The sequence below is a fragment of the Hirundo rustica genome, chromosome 17 (genome assembly GCF_015227805.2).
Source record: "Hirundo rustica isolate bHirRus1 chromosome 17, bHirRus1.pri.v3, whole genome shotgun sequence".
Taxonomy (NCBI): domain Eukaryota; kingdom Metazoa; phylum Chordata; class Aves; order Passeriformes; family Hirundinidae; genus Hirundo; species Hirundo rustica.
The window spans coordinates 816,675-841,777 of NC_053466.1; the positions used below are offsets into that span (position 1 = coordinate 816,675).

Below are 25,103 nucleotides of genomic sequence, written 5' to 3' on the forward strand. Positions count from 1 at the left end.
CCTCTTACGTGTTTAGGAGCTGCTTTTTTGGGTTTTCTCTTAGGTGATCCTTCAGATTTTGAACAAATTCTGGGGACTGTCAGGAAGTCATACCTTTGTGACCCTTAAAGGCTTATTTTAGACTCTGCAGGCTCCCCAGCAGGTGCTGTAACTGGTGGGTGTGAGCAGAGCTGTGTGTCCCTGCACACGTGTGTGACCTGCTGCTCGGGGTGTGTAAGGACGAAGGAGGGTTGTAAACGATAGGAGTATTTTCCATCCCATGTGTCCAACTTTCCTTTCCTCTCAAGGAACCAAGGAAATGTGGAAAACAGCCAGGAATTCTCCAGCAGTCTGTCTCCCACATGATACTGCTTTCCAGGCAAGCCCATGGCTGCCACTGCTGCCGTGTGTTTATGATCAAAGAGTACTTCAGTCATTTCTAGATAACTTCATAATACACTCGTGTTGTCCAAGCATCCTGCACAGAGATTTGTCTGCCTCACGTGTGTGCAGCAGGCAGACAAAGCAACCTTGAAAATCTTACAATCCAAATAGGAACTTCGGGGCAAATACCTGTATCAGTAAACCTCCACAAATGGGCAAATCTTTTATTTAAATTATCTTTGCATCCCTAGGGAGATGTTTTCTGTGCTAATGTCATCTTCCTGCACAGGAAGGTCTGCACACGTGCTGTGACAGTTTACATGGAGAAGGCATCCTTAATGTGCATGCTTTAGCACCCTCCAACACGTTCCTAGCTTGGAAATGGAGTGTGTGCAAAAGATGCAAAAATCAAATCTAAAAATGTATCCAAGTGTCAGACTAAATTAAAATTCATGCTTCATTAAGTGGGTACAGTGCAACTAAAAGAAGTCTCGGTAGAAGTAAAACTGCTTCTCCAGCCAGCTGGGGCTAAATCTCCTTAGAAATGCCCATGGTATTGAGTTAATGGTTGAGCAGTTGTTTATTCCTGGTTTGCCAGAATACCTGGTTGTGCTCTTCCAGCAGTTGTTATGGCACACCTTCAAAGTGAATTCAGGCTTTACACATTGCCTTCATGTTTGATCAGCCATCTTTTGCTGTGAGTTAAAATCCACACCAGATGCTGCAGCACACCTGGGATTTACAAACTGTTACTGGCATGTGAGATGTAAAATACTCCTTTGGTCACCCAGTGGGTGCTGTGTGAGCAAACACAGCCTGTGGAGCTGCTGTGGCTGCAAGGATTCTGTGCAAATAGAGCCTTGGGGGAAAAAATAGAGATATATGTCTGGGCTGATTTTTCCTACCCTTTCACGTTCAGCACTCAGCCTTGTTTTATGGAGGGATTTCAGAGGAGGAGCTTTTCTGTATCAGGTGCTGAGAGTTCTGCAGGCTGGGGCTCTGCCGTGGTCCCAACAGGTTCCTGAGCCCCGGAGCAGAAGTGCTGTAGCTGAATGTTCCACGTCATGGATTTTGTGCTGTTTCAGCAGTGGAGATATCAGATCTGAGTTCATATCTGAGCAAGAGCCGTGGCTTCTTTCAAAGCAGAAAATCCAGCAGAGTGCTTTTTGAAATAGGCAAGTTGACTTTTGACACGTAAGCATCGATTTCCTCCCTCTCCTTTGAGTCCATGTTTTTACATTTCTTTGACTTCTGACATTTCTCAGATTTTTGCAAATGAATGTGATGATAGAGAGGAATAAACTTAATTGTGAGAGTCCAAGATGAAGCAGAGAGAAATGCAAAGCAGGGCAGCAAAGGGAAAGGTGACGGGAGCATTCTGGCAGTGACATGAGGGACATCTCTGCCACATCACACAGGGAAAGGTTTCAGTCCTTCAGAGCAATTTCCAGCCCTTTACTGCTCATTAACCTTCACAACCCTAAGCAAAGTCCACTGGTGTCTTTCCTTAAACCCAGGGCTTGGATCAAAGCTGATCAGCTGGAGAAGAGCTCCCAGGCCAGCAGTGCCAGTGGAACAGACTTTCCACAGGGAGTTGTGTCCTGGTTCCTCGTGCATCGAGCGCTGCTGCTCCGTGGGAACTGACTGTGAGAGGTGGGAGCAGTCAGGCAGCGGCTCTTGGGGGTGGAAGCAAACTTTACCCCAGTGCACAGGAGCTCTCTGGTGAGGACAGTGCTGGGGGCTGGAGAACCTTCCTGTTCAGGAGCAGCTCTGACTCCTTATTCCATTGCCTCGGTGAATTCCAGTGTGCGTTGCCACCGTGTGCTCCGAAATACTGCAACTCTTCCAGGCCAGGGCAAGTTTTCCATGGAAAATGATAATGTTCTCCTTCCTTTATTTTAATTAGGATTTCAGTGGAAGTGAGGAATTTGCTGATTTATGTAATTCTCTAAAAGAGGGCAGGGCAGCAAACTTCAGAGTAATTTATTTTTGACATATATATTGCGGTGGTTTCAGAGACTTTTTGCAGCAGTTTGCAATCCTTTTCTGCAGAGCAGGATATTCACCTCAGACAGTGGAATTGCACGAAGTCATCACTGGTTCATGCATTTCATGGTTATTTGCTATTTTTGCTACCTCATCTGTGTATTTTTACTCAGTGGCATCCTGCAGGCATGTTCATTTCTATCTGCTGTGCTGAAGTATTTATGCAGATTATTTTAAGAATATGTTTTCAACTAGTTCAAGAAAAACAAACTCTTTTAAATAATTGCAGTTATCAATGATTTTTTTCTGTATGTGTAAATACTTAATGACAAAAAAAGATATAACTTGGCTTTTAGCAAGCAAGTACGAATCTCATTGAGTTGATGAGATAACCATTTCTAGAAGTTACTGGTATTTTCCCTCTCTCCAGTGTTTATTCCCAGCCTGCAGTTGTGGTCCTCCCAGTGTGGCTGGCACAACTGTGAAGAATCCCGGGAACTCTCAGGAAAAGGGTGCTGGAGGGGATGATTTCAGTGATGTGGGCTGGGATCATTGCAGGGATGATTTCAGAGGTGTGAGCTGGGATCATTGCAGGGATGATTTCAGAGGTGTGAGCTGGGATCATTGCAGGGATGATTTCAGTGATGGGAACTGAGATCATTGCAGGGATGATTTCAGTGATATGAGCTGGGATCATTGCAGGGATGATTTCAGTGATGTGAGCTGGGATCATTGCAGGGATGATTTCAGTGATGTGAGCTGGGATCATTGCAGGGATTATTTCAGAGGTGTGGGCTGGGATCATTGCAGGGATGATTTCAGTGATGAGAAGTGGGATCATTGCAGGGATGATTTCAGAGGTGTGGGCTGGGATCATTGCAGGGATGATTTCAGAGGTGTGAGCTGGGATCATTGCAGGGATGATTTCAGTGATGTGAGCTGGGATCATTGCAGGGATGATTTCAGTGATGTGGACTGGGATCATTGCAGGGATGATTTCAGTGATGTGGGCTGGGATCATTGCAGGGATGATTTCAGTGATGTGGACTGGGATCATTGCAGGGATGATTTCAGTGATATGAGCTGGGATCATTGCAGGGATGATTTCAGTGATGTGGGCTGGGATCATTGCAGGGATGATTTCAGTGATGTGGACTGGGATCATTGCAGGGATGATTTCAGAGGTGTGAGCTGGGATCATTGCAGGGATGATTTCAGTGATGTGGACTGGGATCATTGCAGGGATGATTTCAGAGGTGTGAGCTGGGATCATTGCAGGGATGATTTCAGAGGTGTGAGCTGGGATCATTGCAGGGATGATTTCAGTGATGTGAGCTGGGATCATTGCAGGAGAGGCTGGAGCAAGGCTGATCCCCAGTTTCACCCCCAAGAGAAGTTCCTCTCATAAAGCAGGACAGCTCCACCAGAGGAATCCTGTGCAGGAATTCCTTGTGTTGAGCAGAGTGTGCTTGTGCTGCTGGGTTGCCACTCAGAACAATCAGCCCTGCTCAGAGCCTGTCACGTAAGGTGTTTAAACTTGGTTAAAGAGAGGACAGAAGAAAGTGTGTGTGTCCATCCACTGACAAACAAACATCTTCAGGATGGTGCTGCTGCTGTGGCTGTCCCAGGAATTTGTCTCTCCTCGGGAGATCAGTCAGGACTCAGAGAAGCTTCTAGCCTAGTCCAGGTCAAACATCACAGGTATTTTTTTCAGGATATGGCAGAAAGCATGTTGGTGTGAAGCCTGCAGTGGGACATCTTACATTTTCTCTTTGCGTGAGCTCTTCTCCATGAGTTTCAAACTGGGGGACAATTTTTAGGAATCTTGACACTGAATCTGTATTTTTTTCTTATAGAGAAATAAAAAACGAACCATCAGGAAGTTAAATTTCAGTCCCCCTGGAAAAGCTTGGCAAGCACCCCCTAGATGTGCCGATGCCGCAGTGATGGGTTTGGAGGGGACGCTGCCGTCCCCCCGTGCAGCGGCACTGCCTCCAGAGGGGCTCCAGCACCAGGCTTTGTCCTCTCGGGGGTTCTGGCAGGAGTGGAAGGGCAGATTCCTTTAGCAGCGCCCAGCCGAGCCCTGCCCTGCCCTGCCCTGGGCTCTGCAGGTGTCGGTGCCTGCTCTCCCAGCACCTGGGACAGCTCCTGCCACCATCCCTGAGCACATTCCCACATTTCCAGGGACAGCTCCTGCCACCATCCCTGAGCACATTCCCACATTTCCAGGGACAGCTCCTGCCACCATCCCTGAGCACATTCCCACATTTCCAGGGACAGCTCCTGCCGCCGTCCCTGAGCACATTCCCACATTTCCAGGGACAGCTCCTGCCGCCGTCCCTGAGCACATTCCCACATTTCCAGGGACAGCTCCTGCCACCATCCCTGAGCACATTCCCACATTTCCAGGGACAGCTCCTGCCACCATCCCTGAGCACATTCCCACATTTCCAGGGACAGCTCCTGCCACCATCCCTGAGCACATTCCCACATTTCCAGAGCAGCTCCTACTGTTATCCCTGAGCACATTCCCAGAGCCTCGGTGCTGACTCCATGCCCTGATCTGTCTCCGGGCTGCTCAGGGAGGGAAGGCAGAGCTCTCACGTCGTTTAGCTGCTGGCACAAAATGACTAGCAATTGTCAGAAAGCATTTATTTTTCTCTCTTGATATTTCCTCCTAGCAACACGTAGGATATAAATTTCCTATAAATGATAAGCCTTTTTTTTTTTTTTTTTTTCTTCTCCAGTTTTTTGTGAGTCAACAGCGAAGTATTGGGTGCAGGGAGAGGAGAACACACAAACACGGAGCAGGTGTGTGGCCTCCAACCCTGCAGCAGAATTCATTCTGTGAACCCACAAGCAGTTTTCGAGGTATTCAGATTCAACTCTCAGCTGTTCCAGCAGATTCAGAAGGAGATTAAAAAGCCGCCAAGAGTTTTGCAATAGCTCTTGAGAAGCTGAGAGCACACAAAACTCCACTGAAACAAAATAACATTTGTTACACCTGAATGGGTTTAGAATTGGTGTCATTTTACAAGAGAAAAACAGAAAAGCAAAGACAAGAATGTTAATAAATTCCACAGTACTCCTTAGCATTGAATTATGTCAAAAAGTGAAATCAAGGATGTGTGTGTTCATATGTGGATGTGTGTAAGCCATAATTCATTTAAACTCCAGTGTGCCGCTGGTGCTTTCAGGAGCTGGATAATGAGAGGATGACGTTTCACCTTAAGGCCATCATTTACAATAAATTCCAGATATTATTAGTTACTTCTTGAGGTACGTGCAATATCTTGGGTAATTTAAAAATGTTCCATAAGAATGTGACAGATTGAACGTTAGACAGACACCAGTGGGAAAGGACAGGACTGGAACAGAGTTTATTTCTATAAGAGAAGTCATAATGTTTCACCTGGGAGAAAGGTTCTGCTGAAGAGGGGAGGTCAGCACGGGTTTAATGGATTGATTTATTGATGGATTGATTCTAAGTGTTTGGGTCCCTGGTGCTGGTTTATTTCCTTTTTTCCCATATAGATAAGTGATAGTTGCCTGGCACTTTGTTTAACAGTTCCATCTCTCACTGAAGTAGACTCCAATTGAAGCAAGTTGCTCTTTAGAATTGGAAGTGTGAAAGGTTGTAAAATTGCCCTCTGGAGGTGAGGCAGGCACTCAGCTCCGGTTGTACCTGAACCTCCTTTTCCTGTGCTCCTGGTGCTGCACACAGCTGCAGGTGAGCCCTGCTGGAGCTGCTGTGGGCTTTGGCTGAATTCTGTCACCAAATGCCAACACTTCCTGCTGCATCACGGGCTTTTCATCGTCCCCGTGTTTGTTTCCTTTTCCTTCTTTAAATAATCCACTCTGTCAACATATCAAAGCAATGTTTATTTACCTAGTAATTTATTTATGTTCATTTAAGATGAATACTATCCAGGGCTGACTGGATTTACCACAGGTTGGGGGCTCCAAGGTTTCTGATTATCTATTCCTGCTCTTGGAGAAAAACTTTCTGCATGATCTTAGAAACCTTTCTGATAAAAAAGACATCTGGAAAGGAGGGAAGTGGCGGGGGAAGGGATAATGTTAGTTCTAAGTTGCTTCAGTTTTATTATAGTTTCTGCCAGAATCTCTCTGTCATCGCCATGGGCCCCTCCTGACTTCAGGTAGACAGGCAGGCTGCAGAAATGTGTTTGCTTGTTGGAAGTGCTGATGCTCTTTGTGAATTCAGAGTTAATTACCACAGGAGTATAAGGAGAGAGGACAAAGAGGAGAGATAATTGGGATTGTGGTGCTGTGTTTTGTGTCTGGAAATGACCCGAGAGTGTTGGGTCAGAGCATGGAGAGCTGGGGTGCAGTCCCGGGGTGCAGGAGCAGCTCCATGCTCTGCTGCAGGGCTCTCTGAAATCCTCCTGTTGCATCTCTGCACTCCTGTGGTTCCCAGCTCTTCGTGTGAAATGCCTGTCGCTGCACCTGCACCTCCTAAGAGGGTTTGGGGTCTCTGCAGGAAGGAGACCAGAGAGACCTTGGTGTCAGGGTTATTATTGCAGCTATCAAAATGTATTCCCAAAGAAAGAATTCCAGCTTCTGTGCCAGGGTCTCCAGGCACGTGGGGAGAATCCCAGTTGTCTGCTTTGTAGCTAGCTTGGTTTTCCCCCTCTTTCTCTCTCTGTCTGAGTGACTGAAATCAGAATTGCCTCTGCAGCTTCCAGGGATGAGGCTGCAGCTGGCATGTATGAAGATCTCCTGTGCTCCCACAGTGGGGTGGATAATTGACAGTAATGGCTGTAAAATCCAGAGCTCAGGAGCTGGGTTTTATTTTTTTCCTCCCAAGCCATCCCTCTGGAAAAGAGTTTGATCAATGGCTGAGCACTTCACACTGGTATTAATAAATGCAAAGTGTTAAAGAGCCACTTCAGGAATAAATAATCTAATTCAGTTTATAACACTGACTGTTGTTTAAAAAGAAATAAGAGTAATAACGAAAACAAATTACCCTTTATTGAAATATTAATCTTTGATGGTAATTGCGCCTGAATAAATATTTCAGTTGGCAGGAGCGGTGTGCGGTGTCGGGCGCTGGAAGCTGTGCTGTGGCCGCACGCAGTGTCCCTGCCGGAGCAGAGCCCCGTGCTCCCCGAGCTCTGTGCTGCTCTGGGCTGTCGCTGTCGTTACCAGCAGCGCCCCGAGTGACACAAGGACATCGCACGGGCACTGCCTCCTGTGCCTCCTGCCCGGGGCTGCGCCATCAGAATACAGACGGATGGACAGTTCACACAAACCAGCGGCAGCCGCAGCACAGGGCCTTTGTGCCGTGCAGGAGCGCGAGGCACGGCTGACATCCACCGCGGGGTTGTTTGAGGGGGACCTGGTGGAGCTGGTGGAGCTGGTGGAGCTGGTGCTCTCAGATCGTGCCGCTCACCCAGTCTGGGTGCAGCAGATGCGCCACTGAGCTTTTCTCATTTAAACACGACTCGGATCCCTGCTTTTCTTCATTTCGCTTTCCCTCTGAACCTCGTGGAATGGCAGTGCCCTGGTGCACACCAGAATTACCACCCAAAGAGTCCCCAGAGCTGAAGGGCTTCAAAACAAACTAATGGAAGGCTTAATATTTGTATTTTAAAGACTGTCAAGAGGGCAAATGTTTTGCAGTGTCCTAGTACAGGTTTAAATGCAGTGCAGTGGAATAATGGAACTAGGAAAGAGCTCAGCTTCTGAAATCTGACTTTCATTAAGGACTGCCTGCGCTCACGGGGATCAGGAGGTGTGATACAGACCCTGACCATTCTCCAGGGCATTCCTGATGGATGTGCTGCAGGAACAATGGAGGGGAGTCTGCTCTTGTAGGATCTCAGTGATCAGGATTTGTTCCTTTGAAAATCCTGATTTAGCCCCAAACTCTTCCTTTTGGCCTTTGCTGAGAGATCTGGGAGCCCTGAGTCCCACCCAGGGTGTCAGGAGGGTGCAGTGATGAGTGGGGACAGGGCTCAGGGTCACTCAGCAGAGCAGGGACACAGTGATGGCTCCATGCTCCCAGCCCCGTGTTTCATGTCAACAGCAATTCCTCAGGATTCTCTGCTGCTCCTCTTGCATTCCTGCTTGAAAATGGGCACAGTGCCTTGGCAAGTGCCTTGGCATCCCTGAGCGCAGGCCACGTCTGCTCTGGTTCCACCTGGAACTTCAGCGGTGGTGTGGGGTTACTTGGAGGTTTCTCTTTCTGCCTCCTGTGATTGTATTTCATGGGAGAGATGAGAAGAACAAAGGATCACCGTGTTTGCAACCTTCTGACAGTAGGAACTCATTTAATTTATGATTTACACTCATCAGTACTGATGGAGATGTCACTTTTTTGTACTTATGGGAGAAATGTCTGCTCTGGAGCCACTCCCCGCTTTGGTGCTCTTCACTTCTCTTTCTTATACAAATAGCTTCCAAGTTGTTTCTGCTTCATCTTTTCTCCACACAATTCATCTGCCCACTTCTCACATTCATGTAAAAACTTTGGCACCAATCCTTGGCTGGTTCATGTTTTAGATTATTTTGCTCCCAAGCACTGGAAAAGTCTGCACAAGTAATTCTTGTTTTGCATCTCCACAAATTCAGCAGAACACAATTTTTTTTTATAAACAAATAGTAAGAGTTCTAAATTATTAAACACAGAAATAAGAGACAGAAACATATTTTGTAGCACTTTCCTTTTGGAATTGTCAAAGAGTTTAGTTCATTCATGTTACTGCATGTTTTTACCTTCTTCAGTTTTGGAGTTACCGCTATTCACTGTGTGTCCTAGGATGCTCTGATATTGAAAATAATCACATTGCATTTCAAATTTCCATGAGCTGTGCCAGCAGCCCACCAGAAAGCAAGTGCAGTCTGTGCTGGGAAGTTTATAGTGAGAGAAAGGCTGGTTTGCTGCTGCTCACATCACGAACGTGGCTTTGCTGCGTCCCTCGTGCAGCCAGCGTGTCGGGGGCAGCACTCAGCTCAGCTCCTGATGGTGGGAGAGCTGCTGGCAGGTCCCGTGTCCCTGCCAGGGTCATTTCCACACAGCCAGGACCAGGGGCAGAGTGATTCTCTCCATGCGTAAATTGGGTGCATTTACTGCGCTGAGCTGCAGGTGTCGGTGATAAAGGAGAGCCCAGGGCAGCAGGCTGTTGGGATTCATCGCTGTTTGGCAGAGCACTCCCACGTGTGCTGAAGTGAGGAGACTGAGTCCCAGCAGAGCTCCAGTGGAGGGGTCAGCTCTGGAACTGGGACCCCAGGAGCATCAGGGGGCCGTGCAGTGGCAGGAGTGTTCAGGCTGCAGCCTGAGTTCTGCTCAGGGATGAGGGCACTCGGGGACTCTCAGGGCTGCTCTGCATCCCATCTCACACAGGCGTCACTCCCTCCCTCCTGCTCCCAAAAATTTCATCGTCCTTAACCTCTGCCCTTCTCTCGAATTTTGTTGAAATTGGTCTCCTGTACTGGAGGGAATGGCAGAGACTCAGATGGACTGATTGCATAATCCTTTCTTTATTAAGGAGCTCGGAAAGGGAAAACAAAGCCCGAAACAGCTTGTTACAGCCATCTATGCCACTGCAAAAATGATTGCTTTCTAAGCATTTTATCCTATCTGTTTTTAAACCTTCCCAGATATTGTGTTTGCCATTTCTTCTGAGACTCTTCCACTGTCCTTTTGCTTTGAATGTGCTCTATATTTCCTGGTGTTTCTAATTATACTCTCCTGCCTCCCTGCTCTAGCAATTTTCTCTCCTTGGCGCTTAAATCCTTGAAATATTTGTGGAAAGTTAGCACTTTTTGGTTCTTCTGCCTTTTAAGCCTCACCTAGTGATTATTTTTTTCAGAAAATCACCAACCTGCCTTCTGCTCTACTTGATGTTCCTTCAAGTGCTGCACATCCAGGCCCTCTGGAAATGGGGCTGATTATTTCTCGCACTGTTTTTCTAAAATACCCTGTCCATTTCCCGCAGTCCTTGTGGCTGTTGTTTGTACCTTATCCTGCTGTGCAATGACAGCAGAACTAAAGTCAAGCAGCTTGAGCAAAGCAAATGGAAAACCATGCCTAAAAACCCGTTTATATTCACAGACTGCAGTGATAATTCTGGCAGTGCTATGTTTTAATTCTTCACATCCTTTGGTTGCTTTTGATACCCATAACAGCTGCCCGTTGGATTTCTCTGCACAAATTCCAAGAACCATGCTAGTTAGGAGCTCTGGAGTAAGTTCCCCATCCACATTTCCCATTTTGCTTGCTTGCAGCAGATATTTTATGCTCACATTTTTGGTGATTTTGTGTCCCAGCTCGTAGCCCCTCGAGGATTTTCACTGCAGTGAAAGAAGAGCAGTGTCTATATTTGCAAAGGTTCCATATTGGCCTTGCAAAGAAAGAGTTTACATTCAATTAAGTCATTAAAGGCTTGTAATTGGACTAAGCAACTCTGGGGCAGTAGCAGCAAGAGAATAAACTAAATAAGAGTTCAAGCAGTCCAGTGTTCAGGTGTGTGCTGTGAAATGTTCCTGGAGCAGAAATTGATCTTCACTTACTGCTTCTCCCCCTTCCGTGAATGATTTATGGACCTGTTGAAACTGTTAATGATGACTAGCATTACTGAATTCATAATTATCACAATTAGGGCGTCTCTTCCCCTGGCTCCAGCTCAGTGAAATCAATGTGTCCTTGGCAGGGGCTGGATGTGCATCTTTCCACTGTCAATGGCAAGGATTTGAGTCCAGGCTGAGATTCCCGCAGGCGGGAGCTCAGGCCCCAGAGGTGCTGCTTGTTTCCCACAGAATCTGAGGTGCAGGAGTGGTAGCTGCAGAGTGAGCTCTGGTCGTGCCTTTAAAGCCCAAATCCCATGGGGTGGAAGCGTGCCACGCCAGCAGGGTTGTGTGGTGTGCTCTGTCCCCCCGCAGCCTCTGCTTAGCTGATGTTCCCTTTCCACATTTCCACTGTTCCATGGAGCATTCCATGCCATGGCTGCTCTTCTGGCCCCTTCACCTCTAGCTATCAGTCTGATCATGTTATTATTTTTACTGAAAGAGTGATTTCCCTTTGGAAATGGCAAACCACAGCCGGGTTCTGACACAGAACATTGGGATGAGGGGCTGAGAACCCACCATTTCAAACCCCTTAGACCAGTGAATATTTAAGGTCCATTTGAGTTTCTCTGCAGTAAAGGTTTTGTTTACAGCTGTACTGGGGTAGGGAAGGAGCTGTTTGGCTGGAGGTGGTTTGAGGACACAGAAGGCTGGCAGGGATAATTCTGTGTGAGGGAGCTATTACCAGCCATTCCATGTTTGCAGAAGCTCTGCAGAGTCACCGAACGTTTTACTGAGAGCGCTTGCAGGAGGAGGAGCTGCGTTTGGCCATTATCCCTTGCACATCTGGGCTTGGATGGGCTCTTAGGAGACTTCAGCTCCAGCCAGGGTGGCTCCTCCAGCTGCTTCAGCCATTAGGATAATCAGGTTCTGGAAGAGGCTTTGAGGGAGCAGGCATTTCAAACCCCTGAGTGCTTTTAAAGTGGAGCTGGGCACGATTCTGGAGAGATGGAGTGGCGTGGGGGCTGCCCTGGCTCTCTGCCCTCTGCTCCTGCTGCCTTTGCTCTTCCCTCTGCACCGCGCTCCTGCCTGGCACAGCGCGTGGAGCCTGCTGCAGCACCACTGGGGGCACCCAGGGGTGCCACTGGGAGCACCCAGGGGTGCCACAGATCACAGCAGGTGCTGCTGGTTCCTGCTCTGCTCCCTGCCCTGGGGGCTTTGCTGGCTCGGGGCACCTCCCACGGGGTCACTCCCTGCAGGAGAACTGCAGTCACGACCTGCCACTACTATTATTATTGTTGCTGTTATTATTATTGTCACTCCTGAGAGAGTCCCCAAGTGCTGTAACAAATAAGCTGGCAGGACTCCGTTTTCTCCTGCAGAAAAGCCAGTTCTTTTCTTTTCTTCTTCTACAAGCTGATGTTTGTAGGAAATATCAGAAAAATCTGTGTTAAACTACCTGGACAGCAGTGCAGTGAAACTCAGGTCACTCCTCTGTAGGGACTATTGTGTATTTCTCTACATTCTCAAATTTTTTCCCTCTAGATACATTTACACATTTTCTTTGCTGTTTCTCATGGGACAGATTCATTGTTCATGCAGGCGCAAACTTATTTTTCTCTCTAAGAATAGAGAATTATAGAATAATTATAGATGTCAATAGAGAATTGCTGTGTACATCTTTATAATTTTCCTGAATGGGAACTTCCAAGCTGCTCCTAGCTCAGCTGCAGTAGCGGGGCCTAAACCATAGTTTCGAAATGACGTCTCTGCCTGTCTGCAGCACCCAGGGACTGCCAGACTCGTGCAGCCCAGAGCTCGGGTGCTGCGCAGCCTGGGGCTCGAGGGGAGCAGCAAAGGCCAGAGGGTGACTCCAGCGGATGGAACAGGAGCTCTGCCAGCTGCTGAGCTGACAGCACTTTTAATGTCACACGTACCTCAGAAACTGTGATTTGATTTGACAGGACCTGGCAGTCGCTGCAGACCCGCCCCATCCTCCTGTCTGTGCGATTTCCTCCTGGCTGTCAGGTTATCCCCGGGTTTTGGAGGGGAAACATCTGCTCCAATAAAAACGTCCCACAGCTGGAGCAGGGACTGGGATCTTACCCTGATTGCTACAGACAGAGTCATTTACTGAGAAATAATTCACCTGCAGAAAGGTGTTGGACCAGATGGCTTTCAGAGGTCTCTCCTAACCAAGACTGCCCTGTAGTTCTGTGATTTAAATTATATTTCAGCCTAGGGCTCTTTCAAAAAGCTAGGTTTGGAAGGATGCAAGGCATATCTTCTCTCTTCGGTTTATTTTTCATAATACTGCTTAAAAATAAGAAACAAACGGGATTCTGGAAGCTTCTGTTTTAATATTAAGAAAGCTGGAAAGTATTTCCTTTTTCAATTCTAGACTTGGCAAACACTGAACAATTGTGTAAAGAAAACTCCCTTAAAATTTTTATTTTAATTGAAAGGAACTTTGCCGTTTTGGAAGATGTATGAGTTCAGCAGAAATACTTGCTGAATAGTTCACAGCAGAGGAAATTCCTCTAGCTGAGGGTACTAATCTCATATATTGGATGCGCCTTGGCAGGTATCTCCAAATGAGTCACTAATTTTGAAATATATTGAGAGCTTGAGTCTTGTGGAATGTAATGCTGCTTTTATATATAATTGCATCTGTTGAACCAGTGTGGACACTAATAAGCAAGGCATAAAAAAATGAGTTATAGATGTCACCGTGGAGACGTGACTGGGCCTCATGCTAACATACCAGATCTTCCACTCTGGATTTAATGCCACAATTAAATTTTTAAAACATCAGTAGGGGGCATAATTTCAGAATCATTCTGAATTCCAAAGTCTAACCCCACACGTATTTCTGCACAAGTGTAAATTTGCTGGTGGTGTGTGAGAGGGGCTCTTAGGCGGATAAATATTTGTAGGATAAGCAGTAATTTTGCTGCGGGGTTGTGTGCTGGCTCTTAGGTGGATAAATATTTGTAGGATAAGCAGTAATTTTGCTGCGGGGTTGTGTGCTGAGCACAGTGCCTGCTCTCAGGGTTTTGTGTGCTGGGGTTACTCAGCAGTAAATATTTGCAGTGCCGGCTCTGGAGTGTTCCAGCATGAAGATCCTGGGTCTCGTTCTCAGATCAGAGTGATGTTTGTGCAGCTCCTGCCATTCCCAGAGAGGTTTTTTTCACTTGCAGGAGGCTGTGATGGAGCTAACAGTCTGCCAGCCTGTAATGAGAGTGAAACTGTGAGAGGAACATCTGAAGGTGTTTTGAGGAAGGCTCAGGGCTGGGGTTGTGCTCTGAATTCCCACAGCACTGCCAGTGCTGGACAGACACCTCCCTTCCACGGCTGCTGAGCTCTTCTTGGGCTGAAGCCTTTGGAGCTGCTTTTCGTACCCATAACATGACAATTGTGGTTGGTTTTTCCTACTTTCCCCCTTGCTGAGACAACCGTCCCCACGCTCCCTGTGGACATCCAGGGTGGTCTGAGCCTTGGCTGGATCGTGCAGGAACTCCCCCAGTTAATGCTGAACTCTTGTGGCTCTGTGCCTGCTTTCCTCTTGCAGCTGTGTCACACTTACAAGCGAGTTACCTACATTTGTTGTTATTTTTGTGCTGAGGACAATCAAGCAGCAGGTGGAGGAAGGCAGAGTGAGTGCATTTGCAGGGTTTATCAGACTTTGCACTGTCAGTAAAAGCATTTTTGCAGCCCTTCACCTCTGCCTCCTGCACAGGAACGGGGCTGTTCTCCTCGTGATGGGGCTGCTGCAGGAGGACCTGAGGTTCCCTGGCTGCTGGGGGAATTTATTTATTCATTTATTGAACGATTATTAGATGGGATGGGATAAAATCAGTGTTGATTTACCCCTCCCTTGGCATAATGTGCTAAATGATCCCTGTGTTTACCACATCTGAGGAGATGCTCAGAGCCCTGACTGGACTGGAAGGCTGACTCAGTGGGTAATTGTGTTTTAAATTGATATTACATTAAGAGGTTTTCTAATTTTTGCTCACTTTTGAATTGAGTTGTTTGGGAAAAGTGCTATCAACAGCTGGAAAATCGTATAGTGAATAATTTATTTGACAACAGCAAAAAAAAAAAAAGTCAAATAAATAATTCAGCAAATATTTCTCAAGCAACACTACTTATGTCAAGCCCCAGAGAGATGGATCGATTTTTTAAAATAACTATTACATGATTAGCAGACTCATTTCTTGGTGATTTTTCTTGCTAGTTGGTTCACTTCATACGGTGATTCCCTTAGAAAAATGACTTTTCATCCTACCTACCCTGAATTTTTAATAGTAAGATGACAATGAATAAAATGAAATTTTCATGTGGCGCTGTACGTTACCACCTTGCCTCCATAGGTCATTGGTGCAGAATGACCTTTGCTGTAGCACAGTGCTCAGGTTCTACAGATCCTGGGGTTTGGAATGCCCCTCTGACCCTGGGACGGGCTGAGCCCCAAATTTCACCCTCATCTAAAATATCTTCATTTTTGTGATTTGTGTGGTTGGCTGACGTGCAGAGGATGAGCTGTCAGGGTGCTGACAGCACATGGGGCAGGTGTTGCACCCTGCTGTTTGCCTTGGCTTAATCAAATCCCAATTTTGGGGTATTTGGAAGTGCCAGGGAGGGCTGGGAATCCCTCTGGCCTTGGCAGGCAGATCCCAGCCCTGGCTGTGGTGGGGCTGTGCCAGCCCCCAGTTGCTGACAGGCACTGTCACTGTTTAAACTCCTGTCTAATGGCAGTTCTTGCAGTATTTGATTTTTTTACCTTAAGTACCGGTTGTAGGAATAAAATAGTCCAGGAGAATCTGCAGTCGTTACCCAGTACAAAAGCTTTCTCCAAAAGCAAGCTGAAAAATATCCACGGATTGCGCTCTAGCTGGGAAACCAGAGGGAAAATCAGTTGTGTTCATGAGAACAAGAAATGTCCCAGGGCTGGGAGGGCTCCAGCTGTGACCCAACCCGGTGGGACCCTGTCCTCAGCCCTGTCCCACCCCCGAGCCCTCTGCCCCTGGCACAGCGTGGGCTGTGCTTCACCTGCCCAGTGATCCAGAGACAGCTCCAGGGCCAACACACAGGAGAGCACCAGGGAAGGGCTGAGGAGTGCCCCTGGAGGGGGTTAAATCCCCCCGGAGCTGCGGAGGTGCCAGCAAAGCCCACCTGGATCCTCCTCCCGGGACAGCAGAGTGTTCCTGCTGAAAGGAGCCGGTACTGGAATTTATAAACAAACCCTGGGGGAGCTGGTGGTAAAACCAGCACTGGGAGATCCAAGAAACCATGGGAAGGATCCCAGTGATTGATGAAAGGAGGGAGAGGGATTTGTGTCGACAAACAAACTGGGGGGCTGCTGATAAACAAAGTTAGATACAGAGAGATGGAAAAAAAAAAAATGGGGAGAACCGTAAATTCCATGGGAATTCCAGTGATTGAGATGAGGAAAAGAAAAGGGGAGGGTACACATTAGGAGGGGTCTGTACTTCTCAAGTACCTCAGGCAGAGAGGAAAGAGAGAGGGAAATGTAGCTGGGAAATTGGGATAAAAAGGAGGCTGTGTCCTCCAAAAAGTGGAGAGACCCCAGGGGAAACGCCCCATGTCCTCTCCCTTTACTTGAATCAACTTCCAGGACTCCTCTGTCTCCTTCTGGGACACAAAGCTCTGGTGTTTGTGGGTTCATTTCCCTGACACTCCCTGGTCAGGCTCCTCTCCCTCAGGTGCAGCCCCGTGGGCTCCTGGCAGGACCCCCATATCCCTTCCAGGACCCCCATCCTCCCTTCCAGGATCCCATGGCCCTGGCCCGTCCCTGCCTGCAGCCCCATGGGTGCAGTCAGCCATGCAGCAGCAGGTGCAGTCAGCCATGCAGCAGTGGGTGTATTTAGCCATGCAGCAGTGGGTGCAGTCAGCCATGTAGCAGTGGGTGCAGTCAGCCATGCAGCAGTGGGTGTATTTAGCCATGCAGCAATGGGTGTATTTAGCCATGCAGCAGCGGGTGTATTTAGCCATGCAGCAGCAGTTGCAGTCAGCCATGCAGCAGTGGGTGCAGTCAGCCATGCAGCAGCAGTTGCAGTCAGCCATGCAGCAGCGGGTGCATTTAGCCATGCAGCAGCAGCTGCAGTCGGTTGCATGGCACAGAGCCGTGTTCAGCAGGGATGTGAGCTGTGTGTGCCCTGCAAGGGACAGCAGTGCAAACGTCCCAGCGCAGCCTGACCGGGCTGTGAGGGCTTCCCAAAACAAAACCCCTCACACACACAAGGATTCTCTCTCCTGAGGGCGGAGTCGTGAGTATCTTTAAGAACTCAGCAAGTCTAGACAGACAATCTTTTCTTGGAGAAGATAAACTGAGAGATTCCCAGGATTCTCTCCTGACTACTTTAAATATAGATGGATATGGAGATATTTATATAAATATATATATATATATAAAAATATATTCCTTCTGGTACAGGAGATTTTTCCCTCAGTGATTTCTTTTCTCTTAATACCTTCTAGTTTCCTCCTCCTTTTTTCCCCACCCAAAATCTGTTCAGGTGTGAAGACAGTTTGTTACTGGGCCGCGTGTTCCCAGGGGCACTGCAAAAATCTGGATGAAATGCACTTTAAACAAAGCCTTTGGCACTGCTGGGGCTGTGCTGCTCTAGGGGAGGGGAAATGCAGTGCCCATTGCTCTGGGGCTGGGGAGGGAAGGGAAGGAGGCACCAAAAAGCGAATATTCTGCAGGAAGGGCTGATTCTCCAGTGATCCTTTGGTTTTCTTTCCACCTCCTCATTCCTGGTTAGGAAACAAGTTGTGTTCAGTGATGGTATCAGGAGTAATGGCTTCAGATTCCAGAGGAGAGGAGCAGAGGTTTGTAAAACCCTTTTAGTGAAATTGTTTACATTCCGGAGAAGGTGGCGTAGGAGAAGATTTCTTTTTTCATTTTAAACAGAATCTAGATCAGAAATGGAATGTTTTTTAAAAAAACCACAGAGCTTTGCTACAACGTGGCAGCGCTTTGGCTTTTTAGGCATTTATCCTGTGTCTGCTCTGGGTTGATGTTGTTTCCTCCCACACAGGGAAGGAAACTTGGTGTTTTTACCTGTATGACAACACAGCATGTGACCTCACTTTTACCCCCAAAATTACCTTCTTTCTGAAATGCCACCTTTTCCCACTCCATGCTGTATAAATCATCTCATCCCCTCTTTTTCTGGGAGAATAATTTTCAGTTTAATTTTCTCTCCTGTGAAACGGGACTCACGGTTTTCACACAGCCCCTCAGGCCTGCTGGGGTGGCTGTGCTGCTGCCACCCTCCTCTGGTACCGTTTTACCTGAACCGCTCCTCCACTCAGCCTTGAGTCTCTGCTGTGGCCCTTTGTGTTTGTCCACCCTACGCTTTGTGCCCACGTCACTCCCACGCTGCAGCCTGCACAGCAGTCGTGGCTCAGTGCCAGCAGAGCCAAGCTGACGAGCTGCTGCTCTGTGTGACCAGAAAGTGGAAGCACACCTTCAGGAGGACTGGGCACCGCATCGTTCCGAGGAGCAGAAACATCCTCCTTGTCACAAGCAGCCCTGGCTTTAACAGAACAGCCACAAATGGTTTTATGTGACTGAACTCCACGGGTGAACATTACCTGGGCAAATTTCTCTGTTTATGTTTTTTGGCCGTATTTTCTGCAAGGTAACTTCTTGCCTTATTTCTCTTTTGGAACACCTCTGTGCTGAGCCCAGCTTAGGAAGGGTGTGGATTGGGAGGCAGATCCCTGGGGCTTGCACGTGGGACTACTGCCACAGTTAGTGATGGGTGAAGCAGTGGAACCAAGAGACCTGGTGCTGGCAGCCTGGTCTGATCACAGGTCATGGAGAACTTCACATTTTAAATACATCTGCAGCAGCAGTGAGGAGATTCTTACTGATTTTGTGGTGCGTTGTTATCTCCTCTCTTGGAGGTGTTCAGTGTTTTTAAGAGGAGCTAATTCAAATAATTTCTGTCAAAATCACATTTGGTCGCTGGTGGCAAGGTGTGGGGTTTTTTGCTATAAGAAATGCTTCGTTCAAGTACCTGCTTTGAAGGAGAGCCCAAAAGAAATATTTCTGTGCCTGGGGGGTTCCTGCAGCTGTGCCAGTGGGGGCTGAACATGCTCTGCTTCTCTCTCCCCATCTTTCCCACTGCCTTTCACTCCCTCCTTTGTTTTACTCTATCCCAATCACTTCTTTTCTCCTAATCTCCAACATACCTGGATAAGATGTAGGGGTTTGCCCTTTTTTGGGAGTGTTTTGGTGGTTCCAGGGCCTGGCAGCGTGCCCTCAGTGCCCCCGTGGCATCACCAGTGCTGCAGAGCCGGGCGCAGGGAGCACCAGGCGCCGAGGCAATCGTGCAGAGACGCTCCCTGAGCAGAACCCCGGCCCCAGGGTTCACTGGATGAAGATTCAATTAGCTCTTGAAACACAGGAACTGGGGTAGAACACACTGTACAACCAGGCTCTCTGCCAGGGATTTATAGGCAGTGCTCTGCCCGTTCCTGCTCACACAATTAAGGTAACTGAGATTCAATAGTCACAGCTGCATAAAGCAGCTTCTGATCCCACCTAGGCCAGCATGAAATGGGACTGCATTCAGCGCTGGTTTAGAAATCGTGCTCTTTTTTTCATGACACGAAGAAATGAGAAATTGAACACAATGTGTTCCATTTTGGAAACAGAGGGGCTCGCTTTAAATTCCGTCCAGGAGAGAAAGAGCACAGTGCATCTGCTGAAATACAAACCTTAAAGATAATCAGATCAACCTCTTCAACAGGTAGCCCTGGGTAAAGCTCTGGATTTAGTCAGCACAGTGGACATCTCTGAGGATCTTGGGAAGAGTCCCAAACTGGGGCTGTTATCATAAAAGTGTACCCTTAGTTTTAGCTCTTTTCCCACATCAGCTGGGAAACCTACTGGCCTTTTGGTGCATTTTGGGATTCTCCAATCAGTTGCTGAAACATTCCCTTTTTTCCTAGCTGCAGTCTCCAGCAGAAACAGCTTGTGACACTTCAGTGCTGTGCCAGCCTTCCTGTCCTTGAGGATTATCCCACAGAAGGAAATTCTGCTCTTCCCTGTCCCCTCCACACAAATACTGGAGCTGGTTCAGCATTCAGTGCTTCAGGAGTAAAAGCATTCTCAGTGTCCCCTGGATTTGTGCACTGCTCAGAAATTCCTCTACAGCCCTACAGGAAATTGAGTCTTTGCCTGTCTCCCTCGATGGCACTGGTAAGGAGCTCACCTTACCAGCACACGCAATGGATCTTCACTACCTCTCCATGCACAGCTGCTTTTAGAACAAACTGGTCAGGAATGGCATCAATTCCCTTTGCAGTCTTCCCTCTTTGCATTTCTGTGTGTGGAACCCCGTGACGCCGAGGTGGAGCCCAGGAAGGGCAGCGTGGCTTTGGGGAGCTCCCCAGTGCCCCCGTGTCACAGCCAGCAAGGCTTTGCTCTCCTTTCACTCGGGGATCCTGGCAGCACCGGCTGACATTAAACACTGCTGTAGCTCTCTCACAACAAGCTCGATTATCTGTAATTCCTGGTTTAGCAAAGGACAAAAGGATCTTCCCACTGACATTCACAGCGAGGCAGCAGAATAGCCAAAAATTAATTTGGAGTTTTCCAGTCCTCTGCTCCCTGCTGCCCTTGTTCATGGACCCCATCCCGAGCTTTGACCTTTCTTCCACGCCTGTCTTTAATAAACAGAAAACACTTTGGATGCTGTGGTTTCCCCGTTCAAGGAGTGATTCCCTTTAGGTTTGTTCAGGTGCTGCTTTACCCGGGAGGAAAGACGATGTGCTTGTTAGAGGGAGGGTCTGGCTCTCAGTTTGGGCTGCATTTCAGCAGGTTGTGTTTCTCCCCCATGAAATGGAGTGGTGCACAGTGATCTATGTCACAAAGTGTTACTGAGCCTCGAGCTGGTGGGAAATACCCTGAAACAAGTGCAGATGATTAATTCATTATTCAATCCATCATGTGCCCAAATCCTCTCTTTGAAGGAGCCTTAATTCCAAGGTTTGTTACTATAAAAGCAATTATATTCCTGGTTTATCATTCATGTGAATGAACATTTCCTTTCTCTGCTGCAGCGCGGAGGGTGCTTCCTTGGAAATCATGCAGATTGATTTTGAAATCGAAGACCTGAGTGAGCTCCCTGAGACCCAGCTCATCACCTGGCAGGTGGAATATCCTGGAGACACCACATCTGACCTGGGGATCTCCAAGATCTACGTGAGCCAGAAGGACCTGGTAGGAGTTCTCCCTTTGGCTATGGTAAGGAATTGTTTGGCACTCTGCAGGTTTTTAGTGCTGCTTTTACAGCTCCAGTGTCCGACAGGTGCAAACCACCAGCTGAGAGGGGAGGGAGGGGCAGAAGGAAACACATCCTGGCTTTTGAGGGGAGAGCACAGCTTCCCTTGGAGGCCGGGTCCTGCTCTGTGACTGGTACACTGAATTTTGGGGGCAGGAGCTGAGTTCACAGCATTTCCATTGCTCACAACTCTCTGGATGTGTGCTTGGACTCTCAGTTCCTCGTGGCACCCGAATGGAGAGTGCTCCTACACTGGCCTGGGCTTCCTGAGAGACAGCTTTTCCAGATTGGAATTCTGGCTCCAAACCCATTGGAGAGTGAGAAGAGAACTAGAAGGGATGGCATGAACTCTGGGTAATTTGTAATTAGCTGGGGAGCACAAAATGCAGTATGTAGCCAAGGTCTGTTGTACAGAAACGCATCCTACAGGTTCCCCCATGGTCACAGTGAAAACTGCAGGACTGAAAATTGCCTGATCCTTTAGCCTTGTTCTTACCTAAAAAATGCCTGTGAGATCCCCAAATTTCGAGTACAATCAGAAATTGTGCATTTCCTCTTCTCTCCCTTTCTCATTTCTTCGTTGTTTGGGATGAAGCACACTTGTGTGAGGCCTGGCTGTGCCTCATTTCTGTTCTCAAGCAGTCTGTTAGAAAATATTGACACATTCTTATTTAGTGCCAAAAGAAAACCAAAAATCAATCTCAGAGCATTTAAAAAACTGTAATGTGGATGTTTGGCAGGTGGTAGCCAGGTAATTATGCCATTACTGAAGACTGAGGGTGTTTTCTGCACTTTCAGACTCCTAGAACTGGTTGTGCTTGTTATTTATATTTACTGACTTCTGTGATTCTTTCTTTTCCCATGTTTTTCTCTGGTGGTGGCTGGTGCCTTCATTGCCAAGGTGTGCTCAGACTGAAACTGGGGCTGTCTCACAAAAGAGAGGGCACCTTCAGTTGGATTTAATATCCAATAACGGGACGGGGCGAGTGAGAGGCGTTCCACGAGTTCTTTAATATTTCACTGTCAGTCTCAGTAAAAGTAGAGACATAGAAAATAGTACAATTCACACTGTAACAACAAAAACTAAAGTTCTCTTTGTTCCAAGGCATTTTAAAAGTTTTTCAGCCAACAGGCTGAAGCTAAAAGCTTACAAGTGTCTGCTTAAGCCAATCACTGAACACTGCACCTACACCTTACAGCATACAAGAGCTGCTTATTCTATGTTTTTTACACCTCAAAGACTTTCTATGCTCCAAAATATTTCAAAACCAAATTCAACTCTGTTTCAAACCTCTGATTGTGTAAACTTATTGTAAAGCTGTAAAAACTCCCTGCTTTTCCAGTTCCCACAGTGTAACCCCTTTGTGTGGCTGCTCCTCCTGCTGCTGTGCTGGGAGGGGCAGAGGCGTTCACAGAACCTCAGAATATTCTGGGCTGGGGCATCAAGTCCAGCTCTGCTGGCCCTGCAGTGCAGGCACACGGGCTCTGGGCTGTCGAGGGTTAAGGCTGCAGAATAATCAGACTGAGGTAATCGGAGATGTTGGGGTTTCTCTTCTCTCCAAACATAATTGAAAAGATAAAAGGTTTCTTCCCCGGTGGTTCCAGAAAGCCATGGTTCTCCTCACGTGTGCCCACGATCCGCGATTGCTTTATTATCAAGTGATAGAGTGGCAAAATACAGCTCGTGAGAACAAAAATAGATTCTGCTGGCAGTCGCTACAAATCAGCTCACTCTGTTAATTTCCATTAAAGATGAAGAAGAGCCCATTTTGCAGCGGCACGGAGCCGCGTGCTCAAAGGTCACACGCAGCTCGCAGGAGATGGCATTTGCAAGGCAACAGGTGTGGGGATAACGGGGAGGGGAGAAAGCAGAGAGAAATGGCAGCAGTCCCTGCATCCCTGGCAGCCTGGGGATAGCTTAACCCCCTGTGCATCACCTGCGGTAGGGAAGGCGCTCCAGGGCGTTACAAAGCTCCAGAGCTTTGTCGTGCTTCACTTTGTGCTGAGGAGATGGTGGTTTGGGTGCAGCCCCTCCCGGGCGTCCAACTTTGACTAGTTTGATACTTCACTCCTCCCTGTGGCCCTTGCTAAGCCTGCTTGTAATTTGCAAATTTAAAATTAAAAAAAAAAAAAAAAAAAAAAAAAAATCCCTCTTCCATTTAGAAAGAAGCAGAATGAAAAGAATGTGTTATGGTATTTCTCTGGGTTTGGAGACAGGGGTATTTTGGGTTAGTTTTTACTGCTCCTCTTACCAGAACATATCATTTCATGTATAGGAGCACCAAACAGAGATGCTCTGGAATATTTTCATTGCAGGTTAATCTTTCGAAAGCACAATTTTGCTGCTTTCACATAAGGCAAAGTTGTTGTTTTTTTTAAGGACTTTTTTTTTAAGGACTGGCACGTGCCACCTCTGCACCACCTTTGCATCCCACAGTCCTTTCTCCTTGCTCTCATGGATTTGGAAATTGTAAAGCACGAGATTGGCCAGGTTAGATATTCCTGATTTCTTGAGTTCCAAAATGCTGCAGTGAAAATACTGAAATGTGTACACTGGCATCAGGGGCCAGGGACACTCGCTGCACCCACCTTGCTTTTATCTAACACTTTCTGTTCATTTCTGTGGCACAGCAGCATCCCAGCCTCTGCTGGCCCTGCAGTAATGGCAACACAGGAGGAGATGCTGCTGCCAGGGTTGATAAATTTATTGTAAGAGCAGTGAGGTAACTTTATTTTCTCCTGTAATACAGGAAAAAGTGTGTGCAGGATGCTCAGCGTCTTTTCAGAAACTTCTTGCAAAGGTCAAAGGTTCACAACCTTCAGTTTTTGATAAATTGTTGTCCACGTACGTCTTTTAGATTTCCAAATCAGCAAGTTAACACTAGAATACATTATATATTAAATTATATTATATGTACCAGATGGGATTTGAGGCTTAATGAGTGGCCCAGTGGTGAGGCTGCAGTCTGCTTGGCAGAGGCAAGAGCCCCAGAGAGAACCTTCCATCCCTGCCAGGTGTATTCCAGCAGGCCCAGGGGGATGTGGGCACTGAATTACAGCTTGTTCCTGCTGCCCAGCTCCCCTGCTCTCTGGCTTTGGCCCATTATTGATTACCCTCAGGCACTGCAACATCACCCTCCATGACACTCAGTGAGGATTGAGGCAGGGAGATTGAAATCAAAGGTGGGAAAAGCCTCTGAGCAGAGGCTTCTGATTAGTGAGAGGCTTTGGCAGGGTCAGTGCCCAGCGCTGGCAGCACACAGGGCTCACTGGGGCACAGCATTGTCCCCTGAACTGCTTGAGGACCTGCTAGGGAAGGGTTAAACAAACCTGGGTGAGCTGTTGGGAGGAAGGATCCCCTTACCCTGCATCTCCTGGGGGTGACAGAGAACCTTTCCCACCAGTGCAAGCATTTCTGCAGTGCCACCCCAGCTGGGAGCATCTGTTTGATAAGGTCAGGTTCATGAGCTAGCTGTAAAGAGTAAAGGTCTTTATTTGTTGAACAGAAATCTGTTACAATGCGCAGCATATGACAAACTTCATGTGTAAAAGGATATTTTGGTTAAAAGCTGTGTTTTGGTATGTCCTAGCAATTATCCAAGCAAGGCTGACCCTAAACCCGTTCTGCTCTTGCTGAGGAACGTGCTCTTGTCCTCAGACCCATCAGACACGTTCTGGCTTCTGAGAAGTCCCATTTCTGGCAGTCAGGTTAAATAAATTGCATCCAAAACCTCGACACCACTTTAACATTATTCCTTCTAGATAATTCATTGTTTCAACCTGCTCCTGATGCTCTTTTTAAAACTTTCACGAACGTGTTGACAGGAAGTGAACTGTTCTACTTACCATCAGCATGAGAAGCTGTATGAGCAGACAGGGTAAATAAATGAAATCCAT

General features: G+C 47.5%; 1 protein-coding gene across 4 annotated transcripts in view; it reads left to right on the forward strand.

The window, feature by feature from the left end:
- Positions 1-25,103, forward strand: part of TMEM132D (transmembrane protein 132D) — a 199,281-nt gene that overhangs the window by 100,528 nt on the left and 73,650 nt on the right. For all 4 annotated transcript variants that reach the window (XM_040080591.2, XM_040080594.2, XM_040080593.2 and 1 more), the window contains exon 4: positions 20,986-21,169. In XM_040080591.2, the coding sequence (XP_039936525.1) occupies positions 20,986-21,169 (184 nt within the window). The remainder of the gene's footprint in view (positions 1-20,985; positions 21,170-25,103) is intronic.